The following is a 20,870-nucleotide window of genomic DNA, read 5'->3' as shown; positions in this document are numbered from 1 at the left end:
AGAAATTACATAATTGTATGTCATTACGAACCAAACATCAATATTTTTACAAAACGTTTATCTGTGGGTAGGAAAACACAATTATTTTGTAGATGAGTATTTTACATACGTACACAATAGTTAAACGAAAAGGACTCATGTGAAAGTGAAAACAATGCAGCAGTATTATTGAAATATCAATTAGGCATTTTAAATTATATTGTGATTATTTTAAAATGTTAAGCCATTAATTAAATGAACAAATATGAAAATCCTTTGCTCATGTGAAACAGCAAAGGATTTGATGTAATAACAGTGGGTTCATGAAGTATACAGTGATCTCTCTCAGAGTAACAAGTGCCAGAAATATTCAAATAATAGAAAATATATTAATGGAAATTGAAATGTTTCCTTGCTCAGAATTTTTTTCTGAATTACTGACTATTTTTCACATTTAAATAAAAAGATATTTGCACTTATTAAGGAAATTAGGATATCAAGAATATTCCAAATTCCAACTTAGATTTTCCAAATCTGAAGTTTTCAAATACATGTACAGTACTGTGTATACAAAAATCTCATACAGAGAAAGTCAAAGGCACACACCATATTAAGTAGGTATATATACACATGTCAAAGTGCACCACAGGAACATATTTTTTTATAAGTACAATCTGTTTACAACAACATATCACCTGAGGAGTACTTTCCAAGAACTTCAATTTTATTTAAATGAAAATTTAATTCTTAGATTAAAACAAATTTAATAATATTACTTATGTAGTGAGACTTCTACATATGAAATGTCTACATTTCAACTGTACTAAGTGCAAACTAAGATAGAAATTATTTCAATCTACTTCAGGGACATCACTAGGAGAGGACACATGGACAAAACACTTATCACCAAAGATTCCTAAATTAAAAATAATTAAGATTTGTATTTCTACAATAATGACCAATCTGCCTAGTCCATGAAGTTTGTAGTCCTCAACAAAATTACATAAACAATACATCCGATACAATAATACCCATTTAACATAGAGTTTATTTGCTAATATAATGTATATTTCCATATAAACCAAATATTTACAGCAGAAATCATATAATCTAAATTCTTACAACAGATTTATGAGATACAAACTAATTTATTTTATCTAGTTAATACCTAATGATATGGAAGACTCAGCAAAATAATGAACAAAGGATATATAGGGTATTGTGTGTAATTTTATTGCAGCTATTTATATAGATAGCCATTCAACTATCATAAATGGCAGAGCTTCTCAATTATTATAATAGTCTTGGGGGAAAGAATAAAACTGTAGGAGTCATACAGCATTTGCAAAAGGGGAATTAATCAGATTCGATCCAAGGAAAGGGAGGATAGCTCCAACTGCCTGAGTCAGAGAGCTTTTACTGACATCGAAGTATCAGCTTTATAGGTTCTGGCCATAAATTGTGGGAAAAGTGAAAAAGAAATATTCCTAGGTGGATGAATTTATGGATAATGCCCAAAAATCTGGTGTATAGAAATATATCTTGTTAGATGAATGTTATTAAGCCTGGTCAGTCTAATGCCTAGAGCACTAGCCCACTAGTTTGAAGACTGGCTTGCCATGAGTTTGAGTCTTGCCAGTTCAGCATGTTGATCATATTGTGATTTTTGCAAATCACAGATAACAGGTTTGGAGTGACTTGAGCTAGATCTCAGCACTGCCATGTGGATATGAGAGCCATCCATAAAAACTTGCCTTTATGGTCACAATAAGTTCCCTGCTAACCTCTCTAGTGTATAAAAATATATCTAGTTGGATGAATCTTATTAAGCCTGAGCAGTCTAGTAGTCAGGTTATTGGCCTGCTAGTTTTAGGACTGGCTTGTCAGAGGTCTGAGTCTTGTCCACTCTCTGAGTCAATGCATGAGGCTCTGCTTTCATAATGTTCATGATGGCCTACTAGCTAAACCCTATACAGAGCTCACTTAGCTGAAATGAACCAAATTTATAAAATCTCCCATCAGTTGAAAGTAGTCATTAGCTTTCAAATTAAAAAGCAGTGACTCATACTCATTGTAGAATGAATATAGAATCAAGTAGTCTAAATCCTCTACCCTTAATAGTTGATGATGCAATAGAGAATGCTGTTAGAACAGTCAGGCAGTATAACTACTACTTTTGCAAACTCATCTTTAACAGTGATTCAGAAAAACCTTACGATGTTAGGCACTAATGACTACATGTGTGAAATATACAAAAATTATAGATGAGCTGAACTGTCTTGAACAGCAAAGCCATTGGGCATAAGATGTCCAAAAGCATAAGAATATGTTTCTAATTCCTACTCGGTCATCCTGAGCACAATAATAAATGCATGGGAGGGTGTGTAAAGGAAGGAAGTTGAAAGTGAACATAGATAACAGCAAGGTGATGAGGCATAAAAAACGAGTTAGGAAACGAAAGATTGGATATCAGATCGGAGGGAGAGAGTATGGAGGAAGTGAATGTGTTCAGATATTTGGGAGTGGACTTGTCATCAGATGGGTCTACGAGGTGAATCATAACTGGCGAGGGGAAAAAGGTGAGCGGTGCACTGAGGAGTCTGTGGAGACAAAGAATGTTATTCATGGAAGCCTAGAGATGTATGAGAGTATAGTGGTACTAACATTCTTATATGGGTGTGAAGCATGGGTGGTAAATGTTGCAAAAGAAGGCTGGAGGCAGTGATGTTAAGTATGAGGGCAACATGTGATGTGAATATTATGCAGAGAATCTGTAGTTTAGAGATTAGGAGGAGGTGTGGGGTTACTAAAAGTATTATCTAAAGAGCTGAAGAGGGTTTGTTGAGGTAGTTCAGACATTTAGAGAGGATGGATGAAAACAGAACGACTTAGCCCATAAACCTGTAGTGGAAGGAAGGTGGGGTAAGGGTCATCCTAGGAAAGGTTGGAGGGAGGGGGTATAGGTGATTCTGGACGTGCTATTAGTGTGAGTAAAGTAACATTTATGAATGGATTCAGGAAAACTAGTTAGCTAGACTTGAGTCCTGGAGGTGGGAAGTACACTGCCTGCACTCTGAAGGAGGGGTGGAGATATGTTACAGTTACCGAACTGTAGTATCAGCATTCCTCTGGCAAGAGAGTGACGGAGTGAGTAACAGTGAGTGTTTCTTCTTTTTCGGTCACCCTTTCTCGGTGGGGAAACAGTCATTGTATTAAAAAAATATGATTTTTATGGATAGAGAGTGGGCAAGTAACATTTATGAAGGGATTCAGGGAAATTGGTTCTGAAGATTATTTGAATATTATGTCTTCAAACTTCTGGCAAGACAGCAGTTGAATGAATGATGAATTTGTTTCCTCTTCTGGGTCACCCTACTTTGGTGGAAGATTGCTAGTATGGTTGAAAATAAAAACCAATAATGTCACTCATTCCTGGAATTGAACTCCTACAGTGGTACACGAACAAATCAGTTCACAACCAAAAAATTCGCCAAAGTTTTGCATCTGATCACGAACACATAATTGGGTGCCAAACAAACACAGCCGTGCCAATTTTCACATTCCGTGCCATTTCTTTTGCACGTGCCAATTTTCCTCACTTTCTGTTGTTTGTGTAGACCTAACAAAGACCCTCACCTTGTAGTCGGTCTCAGTCAGACATGAATTCATTCGCCATGGACTCGGGGATAAGGGATAAAGTACCATCCTCTTATCCCCTCCTGGGTACATACTTATATTAGAGAAAACGTAGTGTAGTACAGTGCTAACTGTGATATATGCTTATAATGCACCAGAAAACTAAGTTTATTCAGGTATACACAAATACAGTTACAGAGATTATCATACACATCAGCATATGTGTAGAGAACCTAGGATAACCCCAAAAATTCAAAAAGTGTGACTTATTTTCCCAATTTTCTTTTTCAGTGCGCACTCGTTTTTGTCAATTATCTTGGAAGTAAGTTATTCATAAATTACAGTAATTACGACAGTGATAAATTCGGATTAACAATGTTTTATCAGCAGGTAGTGCACAAATAACTTCTCGTATCGTAGTGCCAGTACCCAGTTAGGGCTTACCATATATGATTTTTGGTAAATATTATTTTTCTCAGTTGTTTGTTGGACTATCCCATTAAAACTTGGGCAATGTATGATGGAAAGATGCTTCTTAACGTACACCAAAAATGAAAGAAATCGGACGATAAATAACGGAGTTCACTTCTCAGCCATTAGACATCTCTTAAAACTAAAAAAAAAAAAAAAAAAAAAAAAATTTACAGCAAACTGTTTGTAGGGGTCTAGAACAGACTTGTGCAATGTTAGTTTTCTCTGCTGCTCAGGGTTTTCTCAGTGTTATTCAAGGCTTTTACATTTAGTTTACTATTACACTGTGTATTCTGTAGTATAATTAACTATTTTTGGGCTTAAAAAAAAAAAAAATTTCATACAGTTCATAGGGGTCTGGAATGGATTAATCGTATTTGGATACAATCCAATGAGGAAATTAGGTTCGGGTCACAACCAAATCGGGTTGCACGAGTTTTGGAACAAATTATGGTCGTGACCAGAGGTTCCACTGTATTTTGATTTTTATTAACACCAAAGATGCTGCTGGCATGTATATAAAGTAATTTTACTGTTTAATAAATAATGTCATGTGAAAACACTTCAAAATGTCAATCTCAGAACTAGTTAATGGATATAATCTCATATTTGTACATTTTTCAAAACACAAGTCAGCCATACCTAGAAAAACTACAGCCAAACTAATCACTAGATAATTTTTATAATACTCTATCTACATCTGTTTTGCCAACAAAATATTTTAGTTACTTTAGATAGTTTTCTTAGATGTAAATGGAATTTTTCTTTAGATTAAGTGTTAGCATTCTTTAAAACCTCAGTGAAGGAGAAATGTAAATAATGAATATTTATGTAATATAAACAAGCCTGAGCTTCAGCATTATACGAAAGATAAAAAATTCCTAATGAACCTACGAAGATCATTGCACTTGGGTGGTTTATATTAATGAAAAATATTAAAAACACAGAAATCTTAATTACTGTACTAGGTATATCCAGGTAAATAGGAAACAAGTGTAAATATCGTACAGTGTATATACTCTGAACCATCTTTAACTCGCTTTCTTTAAAATAAAAGGAGAGAGAGTCTTTTGGACATACTTAATTTTATCAAGACTTTGCGACTTAACTTTCTTCGCTTTAGTAGGCTCTATATTTAGCATATTGTCAGGTTTGAAAGGCATTAAAACTGTTTGTCTTAGTTTGTGGTTTTCCCTCATAACGAGATTCACACCTAAAACTCTCTGTTCCATCTTTTCGTCCAATGGAGTTGCAGGAATATCATCCACATCTGTTAATTTTTTATTTGTACTTTTCACCAACTCTACATCACTACTACTACACAATTCTTTGATATTAGTAGCTGCTAATAATGGTCTCTGCGCCAACACATTTTCATACCTAGCAGACGAATTAAGAGAGATGAACATAGATGGACTGGAAAAATGACAGTCATCCAGGTTCTCAGTACTGGCAGAAAACTGAAGTGACAGCTTACGGCATGCTCCTGATGTTTGAGTTTCCTGTAAAGAAACGTCAACATTTTTAGCTCTCATTACCATGAAATGAGTCCAATTTCAAGGTTATACATATATACTGTTGTATCTGCTCGCCTCAGGCAAGATAGTGATAGTTAGGTAAAAGGACATAAGTGCAACTTATGTGACATTTTATTGTGACAACATTTCACTCTCCAGATGTACTCGTGTCCTTTTACCTACATTTGTACAAGATAGTGATAGTGTAAATGATGGTGAAAAAGTGTTTCTTTTTTGGGCCACCCTGCCTCGGTGGGAGACAGCCAACAAGTTAACAAAATAAAAATACTAGTCCTGGAGGGAGGAAATACAATGTCTGCATTCTGAAGGAGGGGTAAGGATATTTGTGGTTAAGAGCGCAATCTGAACTGTGGTATTGGCACGCCTCTGGCAAGACAGTGGAGTGAATGATGGTGAAAATGCTTCTTTGTTTTTGAGTCATCCTTCCTTGGTGGGAAACAGCATATGTGATGTGTAAATATTATGCAGAGTTTGTAGTTTGGAGATTAGGAGGTATGGAGCTACTAAAAGTATTATCCAGAGGGAGAGGAGGGGTTGAGGTGCTTTGGTCATTTAGAGAGGATGGAACAAAATAGGATGGCATTGAGGGTGTATAAATCTGTATGTAGTGGAGGGAAGGTGGGATAGGGGTCATCTTAGGGAAGGATGGAGAAGGGATGGTGGTTTTATGTGTAAGGAGCTTGGACATCTAGCAGGCATGTGTGAGGAGTGAGTGGAAGCAATTGGTTTTTGGAACCTTACGAGCTGTTGGAGTGTGAGCAAGGTAACATTTTGTGAAGGGAGTCAGGGAAACCAGTTAACTGGACTCGAGTCCTGGAGGTGGGAAGTAAAGTGCCTGCACTCTTAAGGAGGGGTGGGGATATTTGTTGAGAGAGACATCTGAACCTACATATCTATGTGCCTCTGGCAAAACAGTGATAGTGCGAATGGTGGTGAAAGTGTTTGTTTTTCGGGTCCCCCCCCCCCCAAAAAAAAAGTAAACTTGGATGAGTGTGTATACATACATACCTGTACATGTATGTGTAGTGTGACCTAAATATAAGTAAAAGTAGCAAAATGTGCCTGTTATCTTGCATGTTAATGAGACAAAGAAAAAGACACCAGCAATCCTACCATTGTGTAAAATAGCTACAGGTTTCCATTTCACACTCATCTGGCAGGACAGTAGTACCTCCTTCCTTCCCATGAAAATGTGTATTATCAATATTCATTACCTGGTTAATGCCTGTAATTCTGGTGTTATTCTTCCTATTTTCATTTTTCTTATCTACTTTGTCTTGATCCTGCTTTACTTCATTACTTGCTGAAAATTTATCTGACTGAAGAGGAAAGACAGGCACAGCCAACTTGGTATTTGATATTTCACTGGGCTCCTCACTGCTTTTAAGAGACTTTGGAGATAGGGTAGAAGCAGCATCAGTAATAGCACTGTTGGAAGATATGCAAAAAACAGTTTCACTCACACCATCTTTCAAATTTTTATGCACTTTACTCATAACATTGCTATGATCCAGGAATGAAGACTGTTCTGTCTTAATGAAATGCTGTGCACTTTGCATGCTACAACCGTCTGATGAAGTGGAATCTCCAATCTCTTCCATTTTACATTGTCCTACAGCACGTGATGATTTTCCTGAAGCAATCAACGTTTGTGCCAAAGCACTTTTCAAAAGAGGAATCTTTATCTTGGGAGTTCTTGGGTCAGGATTTCTTCCCTTTCTACCACTATTTGGTGTAAGTGATTTTGCTCTTTTCTGTTTCTTTGATGATGACGACTGAGCTTCTTTAACAACAGCTTCCCGAATAGCAAAAATTACTTTGATAATCGGTACTATTTGTAACATCTTTTCCAAAGGCAAGCTGTATCTATAAAATCTAGTTATGTCTGACTTGTCAAGACAAAATGATTTATACTGTGGAGATTCTTTTGCCATTTTAACCATATCTGCTTCAGTCAAGCGCAACTCCAACATTCTCTTTTGGGCTTGAACTGCAAAGCCTTTTAATTTCCTTAACTGTATAGGCAGTTCTTCCCCATGTTCTTCAAGTTCTCTAATAATGGTATGGGGGGAAATTTGATATTCCCCAGACTCTATGTCAATTTCATTATCAGAATCGCTTTCATACGTTATCTTGAGTACAGTGCTATTGTCACTTACATTTAATTTTAGTGGAGTTTTTTCAATCCTATTCAGAACATCAAGCTTTCTTTTATAAGGTGTCCGATCCCTGTCTCCTACATCAACTACCATGTTTTGATTAGAAGAGCTAGGCTTTTCATATGAAGTGGACTCTTGCGAATCATGTTTTAATTTGAAATTTCTTTCTTTAAGACGCCTATCACGGTCTTCCTGTTGCATACGTTTTACACTGTCTGCTACCATGTCTGCACACACAGGGCAGGTCCAGTGAACACAAGTGAATGGCAGACCTCCACATGCTATGTGAACACCTGTTGAGCCACACAAGTTGCACAGCAAAATCTCCCATCTCCTGAAACAGATGAAATTAAAGAATGAATAATATAAAAGCATATAAGCTCAGATAAATTTTATCTTCAATATTTTATCATAAACATTATCATCAAAATAATGTGCTTAAATTTTTTACTGTGTTTGTTTAACCTCATAATTTATGTGGATGAGCAAAAATGGTATGAGAAGCTCCTTATATGGGCCCAACATCATGAAATTCACATTTTTATTACGTATTTTGTTGGCATTGGCAGCTGGTAGTTCATTAATGAGTAAAGCTTATCTGTAGCCAAATGAGCTCACCTATTTGTGTGTGTGTTGTATATATAAGTATATACACATGCACACTATGAATTAATAAATAAAAGGGAAGCCCATTATCACGCCATGCACTTGGAAAAATACAAGTTAACTCTAAAGCCTCCATATTTCAGGCTCTCCTGAAATGTAATGTAATTTCAAGGAATGTACAAATACAGCTAAGCAACAACAACAAAAAAAGCAATAGTTAAGCATTTTTTTTTTTGACACATTGGTCATCTCCCACCAAGGCTGGTGACCCAAAAAAGAAAACACTTTCACCATCATTCACACAATCATTGTCTTTGCAGAGGTACCCAGACATGATAGCTCAGATGTCACTCCAAACAGCTAATATCCCAAACTCCTTCAAAGTGCAGGAATTATACATCCCACCTTCAGAACTAAAGTCCGGCTAACAGGTTTCCCTGAATCCTTCACAACATATTACCCTGCTCACACTCCAACAGCTCATCAAGTCCCAAAAACCATTCATCTCATTCACTCCTATCTAACATGTTCACACATGTCAGCTGTATGTCCAAGCCCTTTGCACACAAAACCTCTTTTACCTCCTCCCTCCATCCTATCCAATGGTATAATCAGTATAAATTTTAGAAAATTCCTTAGCCTTCTATCTACTTTGTGATATTTAAATTAAGCCATTTGATTGTTTTATGTACAGTAGTCTCTGTCATAAACAAATTATTATTTTAAGACTTCAGTCCACTTGAACTTCTGTGACAACAAAACATAAGGGCTTTGCCAAATATAAAGGTAACAGTAAGCTAGGCAGTGAAATGGTGCTGGAATATACTTGTAAATAAACTCGCATGATGGCCATTCTCTCACAATCCCCATGTATTTCTATCCTTATTACATTTTATTTATTATTTATTATTATCACACTGGCCGACTCCCACCAAGGCAGGGTGGCCCGAAAAAGAAAAACTTTCACCATCATTCACTCCATCACTGTCTTGCCAGAAGGGTGCTTTACACTACAGTTTTTAAACTGCAACATTAACACCCCTCCTTCAGGGGTTTTAATGGTGAGTTTACAAACCATATCAGGTAAGTCCAGTCATAACAAGGGCTTCCAAAGTATATACATGTACCACAAAGCTATTTCCCCCCAATCAGTAAAATGATAAGCAGTATAATCAAGAAATAAACCTGCTGATGTTTTTAAAACCTATGCAGAGAGAGCATGTTGGAGTACACTTACGTGCCATCTTCATCACTTTTGCGTCCATCTGGGCACTTGCACTTTGGAGCATCGCAATGGATGGGACGCTCAAGAAGATCACTGAAGGCATTTGGTTCCAATTCCCAACTTGCATCTCTGAAGATAGACATAATGATAATAAAACATTGCAAAAAATAAAGATACAGTATTTTAAAAGAACAAAAATCTCATTCCACCACCTGTACCTTCCTATCATTGCTGGTTGGATGACAGTAAATATGAACTGGCATACATTCTTTGGCAAAAATTAAGTGTACGCAAAAAAGATGGGGGTGCATATTTCTAGGGTTGGTCAATGTGAGAGGAAGCCATTGCTAGATGGTTTCAGACAAAGTTGATTAAAATTGGAAGAGAACACCTACCCTTTACACAATCAAATCAAATAAAAATTACCCAAAATAGATAAAGGGCATCATGAATCTTTTGGTTAAGAAGAAATATTTAGGTGCAGATTGAGTATTCAATAATTTTATGGCTAAATATGCTAAAATTACCATAGGTCAAAAAGTGAGAATAGTAAAGCTGAAATGTAATCATTCCTTCTCATTCTATAAATGAAATTTTTTACTGTATCTCACCTTTCACATTAAAACATACATTCCCTTCATTTCTATAATAAATCTCTCTCCATATTCAGCACTTCATCACTTTTACTGTTATATATTTACACAGATTACCCATTCATGTACGAAACTTACTTCTCTGGAACAAATATGCCAACATTTTGCATTTCCTGCAAAAACGTATCCTTGTCATTGCACAGTGGACACTTAAAAAAATATCCAGCACTTAGAGCTAATTTCTGAAAAAAAAAAAAAAATAATAATTACTATCGAATGTTTATTTCACACAAATTAAATATTTCAATAACATACTAAGTCTGTCATTAACTCATGAATATTCTAATATACAGTACTACAAACTAGCTACTTAAGATTTATATACCATACAGTAATTCATTTTACAAAGCAGAAGTGTTATAAGAAGAGTAGAGTATATGGAGAGTAAAAGAAAGGTGAAGAGAGTGGTGAGAGAGTGCAAAAGGAGAGGCACTGTCAAGATATTTTAATGAAAATAAGAAAAAATTTTGGAGTAAGTTAAACAAGTTAAGAAAGCCTAGGGAACAAATGGATTTGTCAGTTAAAAACAGAGTAGGGGAGTTAGTAGAGGGGCAAAGGGAGGTTTTGGGCAGATGGCGAGAATATTTTGAGGAATTTTTAAATGTCGACAAAGAAAAGGAGGCAGTAATTTCATGCACTGGACAGGGACGTATATCATCTTTTAGGAGTGAAGAAGAACAGGATGTGAGTGTGGGGGAGGTACGTGAGGCATTACATAGAATGAAAGGGGGTAAAGCAGCTGGAACTGACGGGATCATGACAGAAATGTTAAAAGCAGGGGGGGATACAGTGTTGGAGTGGTTGGTATTTTTGTTTAATAAATGTATGAAAGAGGAGAAGGTACCTAGAGATTGGCGGAGAGCATGTCTTTATTTTTATTATTATCACACTGGCCGATTCCCACCAAGGCAGGGTGGCCCGAAAAAGAAACACTTTCACCATCATTCACACCATCACTGTCTTGCCAGAAGGTTGCTTTACACTACAGTTTTTAAACTGCAACATTAACACCCCTCCTTCAGAGTGCAGGCACTGTACTTCCCATCTCCAGGACTCAAGTCTGGCCTGCTGGTTTCCCTGAACCCCTTCATAAATGTTACTTTGCTCACACTCCAACAGCACGTCAAGTATTAAAAACCATTTGTCTCCATTCACTCCTATCAAACACCCTCACGCATGCCTGCTGGAAGTCCAAGCCCCTCGCACACAAAACCTCCTTTACCCCCTTCCCTCCAACCTTTCCTAGGCCGACTCCTACCCCGCCTTCCTTCCACTACAGACTGATACACTCTTGAAGTCACTCTGTTTTGCTCCATTCTCTCTACATGTCCGAACCACCTCAACAACCCTTCCTCAGCCCTCTGGACAACAGTTTTGGTAATCCCGCACCTCCTCCTAACTTCCAAACTACAAATTCTCTGCATTATATTCACACCACACATTGCCCTCAGACATGACATCTCCACTGCCTCCAGCCTTCTCCTCGCTGCAACATTCATCACCCATGCTTCACACCCATATAAGAGCGTTGGTAAAACTATACTCTCATACACTCCCCTCTTTGCCTCCAAGGACAAGGTTCTTTGTCTCCACAGACTCCTAAGTGCACCACTCACCCTTTTCCCCTCATCAATTCTATGATTCACCTCATCTTTCATAGACCCATCCACTGACACGTCCACTCTCAAATATCTGAATACATTCACTTCCTCCATACTCTCTCCCTCCAATCTGATATCCAATCTTTTCAGTAGGTTGGTAGACAGCAACCACCCAGGGAAGTACTACCGTCCTGCCAGATGACTGTGAAACAAAAACCTGTAACTGTTTTGCATCATGGTAGGATTGCTGGTTTCTTTTTCTGTCTCATAAACACGCTAGATAACAGGGATATCTTGCTACTCCTACTTACACTTTGGTCACACTTCACAGACACGCACATGCATATATATATATACATACATCTAGGTTTTTCTCCTTTTTCTAAATAGCTCTTGTTCCTTTTTATTTCTTCTATTGTCCATGGGGAAGTGGAAAAGAATCTTTCCTCCGTAAGCCATGCGTGTCGTATGAGGCGACTAAAATGCCGGGAGCAATGGGCTAGTAACCCCTTCTCCTGTATACATTTACTAAAAAAGAGAAGAAGAAAAACTTTATAAAACTGGGATGCTTAAATGTGCGTGGATGTAGTGCGGATGACAAGAAACAGATGATTGCTGATGTTATGAATGAAAAGAAGTTGGATGTCCTGGCTCTAAGCGAAACAAAGCTGAAGGGGGTAGGAGAGTTTCAGTGGGGGGAAATAAATGGGATTAAATCTGGAGTATCTGAGAGAGTTAGAGCAAAGGAAGGGGTAGCAGTAATGTTAAATGATCAGTTATGGAAGGAGAAAAGAGAATATGAATGTGTAAATTCAAGAATTATGTGGATTAAAGTAAAGGTTGGATGCGAGAAGTGGGTCATAATAAGCGTGTATGCACCTGGAGAAGAGAGGAATGCAGAGGAGAGAGAGAGATTTTGGGAGATGTTAAGTGAATGTATAGGAGCCTTTGAACCAAGTGAGAGAGTAATTGTGGTAGGGGACCTGAATGCTAAAGTAGGAGAAACTTTTAGAGAGGGTGTGGTAGGTAAGTTTGGGGTGCCAGGTGTAAATGATAATGGGAGCCCTTTGATTGAACTTTGTATAGAAAAGGGTTTAGTTATAGGTAATACATATTTTAAGAAAAAGAGGATAAATAAGTATACACGATATGATGTAGGGCGAAATGACAGTAGTTTGTTGGATTATGTATTGGTAGATAAAAGACTGTTGAGTAGACTTCAGGATGTACATGTTTATAGAGGGGCCACAGATATATCAGATCACTTTCTAGTTGTAGCTACACTGAGAGTGAAAGGTAGATGGGATACAAGGAGAATAGAAGCATCAGGGAAGAGAGAGGTGAAGGTTTATAAACTAAAAGAGGAGGCAGTTAGGGAAAGATATAAACAGCTATTGGAGGATAGATGGGCTAATGAGAGCATAGGCAATGGGGTCGAAGAGGTATGGGGTAGGTTTAAAAATGTAGTGTTAGAGTGTTCAGCAGAAGTTTGTGGTTACAGGAAAGTGGGTGCAGGAGGGAAGAGGAGCGATTGGTGGAATGATGATGTAAAGAGAGTAGTAAGGGAGAAAAAGTTAGCATATGAGAAGTTTTTACAAAGTAGAAGTGATGCAAGGAGGGAAGAGTATATGGAGAAAAAGAGAGAGGTTAAGAGAGTGGTGAAGCAATGTAAAAAGAGAGCAAATGAGAGAGTGGGTGAGATGTTATCAACAAATTTTGTTGAAAATAAGAAAAAGTTTTGGAGTGAGATTAACAAGTTAAGAAAGCCTAGAGAACAAATGGATTTGTCAGTTAAAAATAGGAGAGGAGAGTTATTAAATGGAGAGTTAGAGGTATTGGGAAGATGGAGGGAATATTTTGAGGAATTGTTAAATGTTGATAAAGATAGGGAAGCTGTGATTTCGTGTATAGGGCAAGGAGGAATAACATCTTGTAGGAGTGAGGAAGAGCCAGTTGTGAGTGTGGGGGAAGTTCGTGAGGCAGTAGGTAAAATGAAAGGGGGTAAGGCAGCCGGGATTGATGGGATAAAGATAGAAATGTTAAAAGCAGGTGGGGATATAGTTTTGGAGTGGTTGGTGCAATTATTTAATAAATGTATGGAAGAGGGTAAGGTACCTAGGGATTGGCAGAGAGCATGCATAGTTCCTTTGTATAAAGGCAAAGGGGATAAAAGAGAGTGCAAAAATTATAGGGGGATAAGTCTGTTGAGTGTACCTGGTAAAGTGTATGGTAGAGTTATAATTGAAAGAATTAAGAGTAAGACGGAGAATAGGATAGCAGATGAACAAGGAGGCTTTAGGAAAGGTAGGGGGTGTGTGGACCAGGTGTTTACAGTGAAACATATAAGTGAACAGTATTTAGATAAGGCTAAAGAGGTCTTTGTGGCATTTATGGATTTGGAAAAGGCGTATGACAGGGTGGATAGGGGGGCAATGTGGCAGATGTTGCAAGTGTATGGTGTAGGAGGTAGGTTACTGAAAGCAGTGAAGAGTTTTTACGAGGATAGTGAGGCTCAAGTTAGAGTATGTAGGAAAGAGGGAAATTTTTTCCCAGTAAAAGTAGGCCTTAGACAAGGATGTGTGATGTCACCGTGGTTGTTTAATATATTTATAGATGGGGTTGTAAGAGAAGTAAATGCGAGGGTCTTGGCAAGAGGCGTGGAGTTAAAAGATAAAGAATCACACACAAAGTGGGAGTTGTCACAGCTGCTCTTTGCTGATGACACTGTGCTCTTGGGAGATTCTGAAGAGAAGCTGCAGAGATTGGTGGATGAATTTGGTAGGGTGTGCAAAAGAAGAAAATTAAAGGTGAATACAGGAAAGAGTAAGGTTATGAGGATAACAAAAAGATTAGGTGATGAAAGATTGAATATCAGATTGGAGGGAGAGAGTATGGAGGAGGTGAATGTATTCAGATATTTGGGAGTGGACGTGTCAGCGGATGGGTCTATGAAAGATGAGGTGAATCATAGAATTGATGAGGGAAAAAGAGTGAGTGGTGCACTTAGGAGTCTGTGGAGACAAAGAACTTTGTCCTTGGAGGCAAAGAGGGGAATGTATGAGAGTATAGTTTTACCAACGCTCTTATATGGGTGTGAAGCGTGGGTGATGAATGTTGCAGCGAGGAGAAGGCTGGAGGCAGTGGAGATGTCATGTCTGAGGGCAATGTGTGGTGTGAATATAATGCAGAGAATTCGTAGTTTGGAAGTTAGGAGGAGGTGCGGGATTACCAAAACTGTTGTCCAGAGGGCTGAGGAAGGGTTGTTGAGGTGGTTCGGACATGTAGAGAGAATGGAGCGAAACAGAATGACTTCAAGAGTGTATCAGTCTGTAGTGGAAGGAAGGCGGGGTAGGGGTCGGCCTAGGAAGGGTTGGAGGGAGGGGGTAAAGGAGGTTTTGTGTGCGAGGGGCTTGGACTTCCAGCAGGCATGCGTGAGCGTGTTTGATAGGAGTGAATGGAGACAAATGGTTTTTAATACTTAACGTGCTGTTGGAGTGTGAGCAAAGTAACATTTATGAAGGGATTCAGGGAAACCGGCAGGCCGGACTTGAGTCCTGGAGATGGGAAGTACAGTGCCTGCACTCTGAAGGAGGGGTGTTAATGTTGCAGTTTAAAAACTGTAGTGCAAAGCACCCTTCTGGCAAGACAGTGATGGAGTGAATGATGGTGAAAGTTTTTCTTTTTCGGGCCACCCTGCCTTGGTGGGAATCGGCCAGTGTGATAATAAAAAAAAAAAAAATAAATGATCAAGGTGTATTAATGGAAAATAGGAATAAATAAAGGGGCTGTAAATAGCGTGCTGAAAATTTCCAGCCAAGACAGGACTCGCAGCAATGGTTTCAAGTTGGAAAAATTCAGATTCAGGAAGGATATAGGAAAGCACTAGTTTGGTAATAGAGTTGTGGATGAGTTGAACAAACTCCCAAGTACAGTTATTGAGGCTAAAACGTTGTGTAGTTTTAAAAATAGGTTAGATAAATACATAATTGGGTGTGGGTGGGTGTGAGTTGGACCTGACTAGCTTGTGCTGCTGGGTCTGGTGCCATGCTCCTTCCTTGAGTGGAGGTGACCAGATTGGGTGGGTCATTGGGCTAATCCAGGGTGGGTGGGTCATTGGGCTAATCTGGGGGGGTGGACATGGACCTGCTCCGCATGGGTCAGTAAGCCTGTTGCAGTGTTCCTTCTTTCTTATGTTCTTATGGTGTCAGATGCAAAGACTTCGCCCCTGCAGCCACATATATGCGAGTACTTTTACGGTGGACCCTTGAATTTCGTCCCTCCTTGAATATCGTAAATTTTGGAAATCGATGACTTTTTTCGTCAAAATATTGGCTCGATTTTCATGATTTGGTTTAGAAATCAGCGGTCATATGAAATGTGTCTGAGCGGCCTCCCAGCCACTGCGGGCACACAAATACCATTCAGTGTCAGTCTGCATTCTATCTCGGTGAGTGACAATCACCTCACACGTTCATACGATACATTTCTTAATATATTTAATTTGTTTTAGTGCTTGCAACTGCTAAATAAGCCACCATGGGCCCAAAGAAAGCTCCTAGTGCCACCCCTTTGGTAAAGAAAGTGCAAAACACTACTGAAGTAAAGAAAGAGTTCACAGAAAAATATGAAAGTGGAATGCGTGTGGCGGAGCTCTCCAGGACATACTGGAAAACCAATTCAACCATCACTTCCATCGTGGCGAAGAAAAAGGAAATCGAGGAAGCTGATGTTGCACAAAGGGTGAATATGCTAACGAAAAAGAAATCACAAATAATCGAAGATGTTGAGAAGTTGTTGCTGGTGTGGATCAAACAAAAAGAGTCAGCAGGAGATAGTATTACGCAGTCGATAATATGAGAAAAGGCAAGGCAGTTGCATGACAATCTCGTAAAGAAAAGGCCTGGAACGAGTGCTGATGTAGGTGAATTCAAGGCCAACAAAGGCTGGTTCGAAAATTTCAAGAAGCAAAGCCGCATACACAATGTTGTAAGGCATGGTGAGGCTAACCAAACCATACCCCGGCCGGGATTGAACCCGCGGTCATAGAGTCTCAAAACTAGCGGGTTCAATCCCGGCCGGGGTATGGTTTGTTTGCAATCGTGTCATTACGATTTCTTGAGTCATGTTGACGGCAGTGAAGGGACTTGAGCTAGAGTTCGTCACGGCCACGCTAGCTGGAGATTCGTCTGTAAAAACTTGCATTTGTGGTCACAGTGGTGCCTGTGCTAACCTTCCTATGGTGTAGAAATATACCTAGTTGGATGAATCTTATTGTGGCTAGCTGGTGTAGTGGCTAACGCGACGGGCTAGAGTTTTGAGACTCTATGACCGCGGGTTCAATCCCGGCCGGGGTATGGTTTGTTTGCAATCGTGTCATTACGATTTCTTGAGTCATGTTGACGGCAGTGAAGGGACTTGAGCTAGAGTTCGTCACGGCCACGCTAGCTGGAGATTCGTCTGTAAAAACTTGCATTTGTGGTCACAGTGGTGCCTGTGCTAACCTTCCTATGGTGTAGAAATATACCTAGTTGGATGAATCTTATTGTGGCTAGCTGGTCTAGTGGCTAACGCGACGGGCTAGAGTTTTGAGACTCTATGACCGCGGGTTCAATCCCGGCCGGGGTATATTTTGTTTGCAATCGTGTCATTACGATTTCTTGAGTCATGGTGAGGCTGCCAGTTCAGACAAACATGCAGCTGAAAAATTTGTAAGTGAATTCAAGGACTATGTAGAGGCTGAAGGCTTCATCCCCCAACAAGTGTTCAATTGTGACGAAGCAGGCCTCTTTGGAAGAAAATGCCAAAGAGGACCTACATCACGCAGGAGAAAAAGGCACTGCCAGAACACAAGCCTATGAAAGACAAGCTAACTCTCATGTTGTGTGGTAATGCTAGTGGGGATTTCAAAGTGAAGCCTTTACTGGTGTATCACTCTGAAAATACCAAAGCCTTTACTGGTGTATCACTCTGAAAATACCAGTGTGTTCAAGAAAAACAGTGTCATAAAGTCTAATTTCTGTGTGATGTGGAAGGCTAACAGTAAGGCATTGGTCACAAGGGACATTTTCCTTGATTGGTTCAATGAAGTGTTTGGCCCCAGTGTGAAGAAATACCTCCTGGAAAATAAACTGGAACTCAAGTGCCTCCTGGTAATGGACAATGCTCCTGCTCATCCTCCAGACTTGGAAGAGCAAATGGTGAAGAAATTTAATTTCATCACAGTGAAGTTCTTGCCCCCTATACCACTCCTCTCCTCCAGCCCATGGACCAGCAGATCATTTCAAATTTAAACTCTACACCAAAGCAATGTTTCAAAGGTGGTTTAACATAACCTCGGACTCTGAATTGACCCTAAAAGAGTTCTGGAAAGATCACTTCAGTATCCTTCACTGCATAAACCTTATAGGTAAGGCTTGGCAGGGAGTGACTTCTAGGACAATGAACTCTGCTTGGAGAAAACTGTGGCCAGAATGTGTCCTCGACAAAGATTTTGAAGAGTTTGAGGCTGACCCTGAGGACCCTACGCCAGTTGTGGAATCTATTGTGGCATTGGGGAAGTCCATGGGGTTGGAGGTTAGTGGCAAGGATGTGGAAGAGTTGGTGGAGGACCACAATGAAGAGCTAACCACTGAAGAGCTGCTAGACCTTAATCTGCAACAGCAACAGACCACAGCTCAGGAAATTGCTTGAAAGGAGGAGGAACAGAGAGGGAAGAAGTTGCTTTCTTCAGAGATTCAGGAGATGTGTGCAATGTGGACTAGGATGGAAAAATTTGTGGAGGAATATCACCCTGACAAAGCTGTTGCAGGCCATGTATGCGACATGTTCAATGACAATGTCTTGTCTCATTTTAGGCAAATTTTTAAGAAACACCAGAAACAGACATTTCTGGAACAATTTTTTAAAGCAACAGGGGACCAGTGACTCTCAAGCTGGTCCTAGTTGCATTAAAAAGAAGGGAAGTAACCCCAGAAAAGGACTTGGTACCTGAAATCTTTATGGAAGGGGGATTCTCCTTCCAAACAATAATAACTCTTCCATCCTCTTCCCTCCTCCACACATCAACAATTCTTCAATAAGGGTAAGTGTCAAGTTATTGTTTTATTTTTCATGTCTTATTTTTTTCTGTGTAGATAAATGTGCATTTAATGTAAAAAAAAATATTTCTTTTCATACTTCTGGGTGTCTGGAACGGATTAATTTGATTTACATTATTTCTTATGGGGAAAATGGTTTTGAAAATTGTGAATTTTGAATTTCAGCGGACTCTCTGGAACAGATTAATCACGAAATTCAAGGGTCCACTGTACTTACAGAATTGTATATATGGAAGAATTGCATAAAGGGAGTAAAATATGTGGATTAGAATAAAAATGGGATGTGATAAATAGTTATAATAGGTGGCTTCTCATGCCAACAAGTGCTTTTGAAACTCGAAAGCAACTGGACTGTTGGGATGAATTTGCCTACAGCATCATCTCAAGGATAGAGAAATCTTCACTGTCAATAATAAGCACCATTATCATAAAAGAGTAATCAGAAATCAGCAGCTTCCTAATCTCAAAACAGTTACTACTGATTGAAAATAGATTATTACACCCAAACTAGGAAAAAAATTCAAGAATTATAATTTAATCTCAATTACTGTTTACCTGTAGGCAAAGTTTGTGAAACCAGGAATTCCTCTTACAGCAAGGAGCCCAAACTGCTGTCTTTGGATCTGCTCTCAGTTCCTCCATACAAATAGGACATTCAACTTTCTTACCAATACCATTTCCTTGCTGATAGTCACGATGGTCTACACAATATGACCTATAAGGCAAATAAAAGAAGTCAACAAAAATTCATTACAATAAAAATATATCAGTACTACCATCCTGCCAAGTGAATGTAAAACAAAAGCCTGTAATTGTTTTACATGATGGTAGGATTGCTGGTGTCTTTTGTCTGTCTCATAAATATGCAAGATAACAGGTACGTCTCGCTACTTCTACTTACCCTTAAGTCACACTACACATACATATACAAGCATATATATACACACCCCTCTGAGTTTTCTGCTATTTTCTTTCAAGTTCTTGTTTATTTCCTCTTATCTCCATGGGGAAGTGGAACAGAATTCTTCCTCCATAAGCCATGGGTGTTGTAAAAGGAGACTAAAATGCTGGGGGCAAGAGGCTAGTAACCTCTTCTCCTGTATATATTACTAAATGTAAAAAGAGAAACTCTCGTGTTTCGTTTTGGGCCACCCTGCCTTGGTGGGATACGGCCGGTTTGTTAAAAGTAAATAAATAAATAAATAAATAAATAAATAAATAAATAAATAAATAAATAAATAAATAAATATATATATATATATTTTTTTTTTTTTTTCAACAAGTCGGCCGTCTCCCACCGAGGCAGGGTGACCCAAAAAAGAAAGAAAATCCCCAAAAAGAAAATACTTTCATCATCATTCAACACTTTTACCACACTCGCACATTATCACTGTTTTTGCAGAGGTGCTCAGAATACAACAGTCTAGAAGCATACACATATAAAGATACACAACATATCCCTCCAAACTGCCAATATCCCAAACCCCTCCTTTAAAGTGCAGGCATTGTACTTCCCATTTCCAGGACTCAAGTCCGACTATATGAAAATAACCGGTTTCCCTGAATCCCTTCACTAAATATTACCATGCTCACACTCCAACAGATCGTCAGGTCCCAAGTACCATTCGTCTCCATTCACTCCTATCTAACACGCTCATGCACGCTTGCTAGAAGTCCAAGCCCCTTGCCCACAAAACCTCCTTTACCCCCTCTCTCCAACCCTTTCGAGGACGACCCCTACCCCGCCTACCTTCCCCTATAGATTAATATGCTTTCCATGTCATTCTACTTTGATCCATTCTCTCTAAATGACCAAACCACCTCAACAACCCCTCTTCTGCCCTCTGACTAATACTTTTATTAACTCCACACCTTTTCCTAATTTCCACACTCCGAATTTTCTGC

At 38.9% G+C, this 20,870-nt stretch overlaps 1 protein-coding gene across 1 annotated transcript in view; it reads right to left on the bottom strand.

Moving 5' to 3' along the window:
- Positions 1 to 741: 741 nt before the first annotated feature.
- Positions 742 to 20,870, bottom strand: part of LOC128692643 (uncharacterized) — a 49,463-nt gene continuing 29,334 nt past the window's right edge. The window contains exons 6-10 of the mRNA XM_053781882.2: positions 19,521 to 19,680; positions 10,346 to 10,449; positions 9,627 to 9,743; positions 6,839 to 8,117; positions 742 to 5,588 (exon numbers count right to left, since the gene is read on the bottom strand). Coding sequence (XP_053637857.2) covers positions 5,118 to 5,588; positions 6,839 to 8,117; positions 9,627 to 9,743; positions 10,346 to 10,449; positions 19,521 to 19,680 — 2,131 coding nt within the window. The 3' untranslated portion in view covers positions 742 to 5,117. The remainder of the gene's footprint in view (positions 5,589 to 6,838; positions 8,118 to 9,626; positions 9,744 to 10,345; positions 10,450 to 19,520; positions 19,681 to 20,870) is intronic.

Source organism: Cherax quadricarinatus, chromosome 30, assembly GCF_038502225.1.
Source record: "Cherax quadricarinatus isolate ZL_2023a chromosome 30, ASM3850222v1, whole genome shotgun sequence".
In the NCBI taxonomy this organism is placed as follows: domain Eukaryota; kingdom Metazoa; phylum Arthropoda; class Malacostraca; order Decapoda; family Parastacidae; genus Cherax; species Cherax quadricarinatus.
Note: the sequence above shows the minus strand (reverse complement) of the source record. Positions and strands in the feature narration are given on the sequence as shown.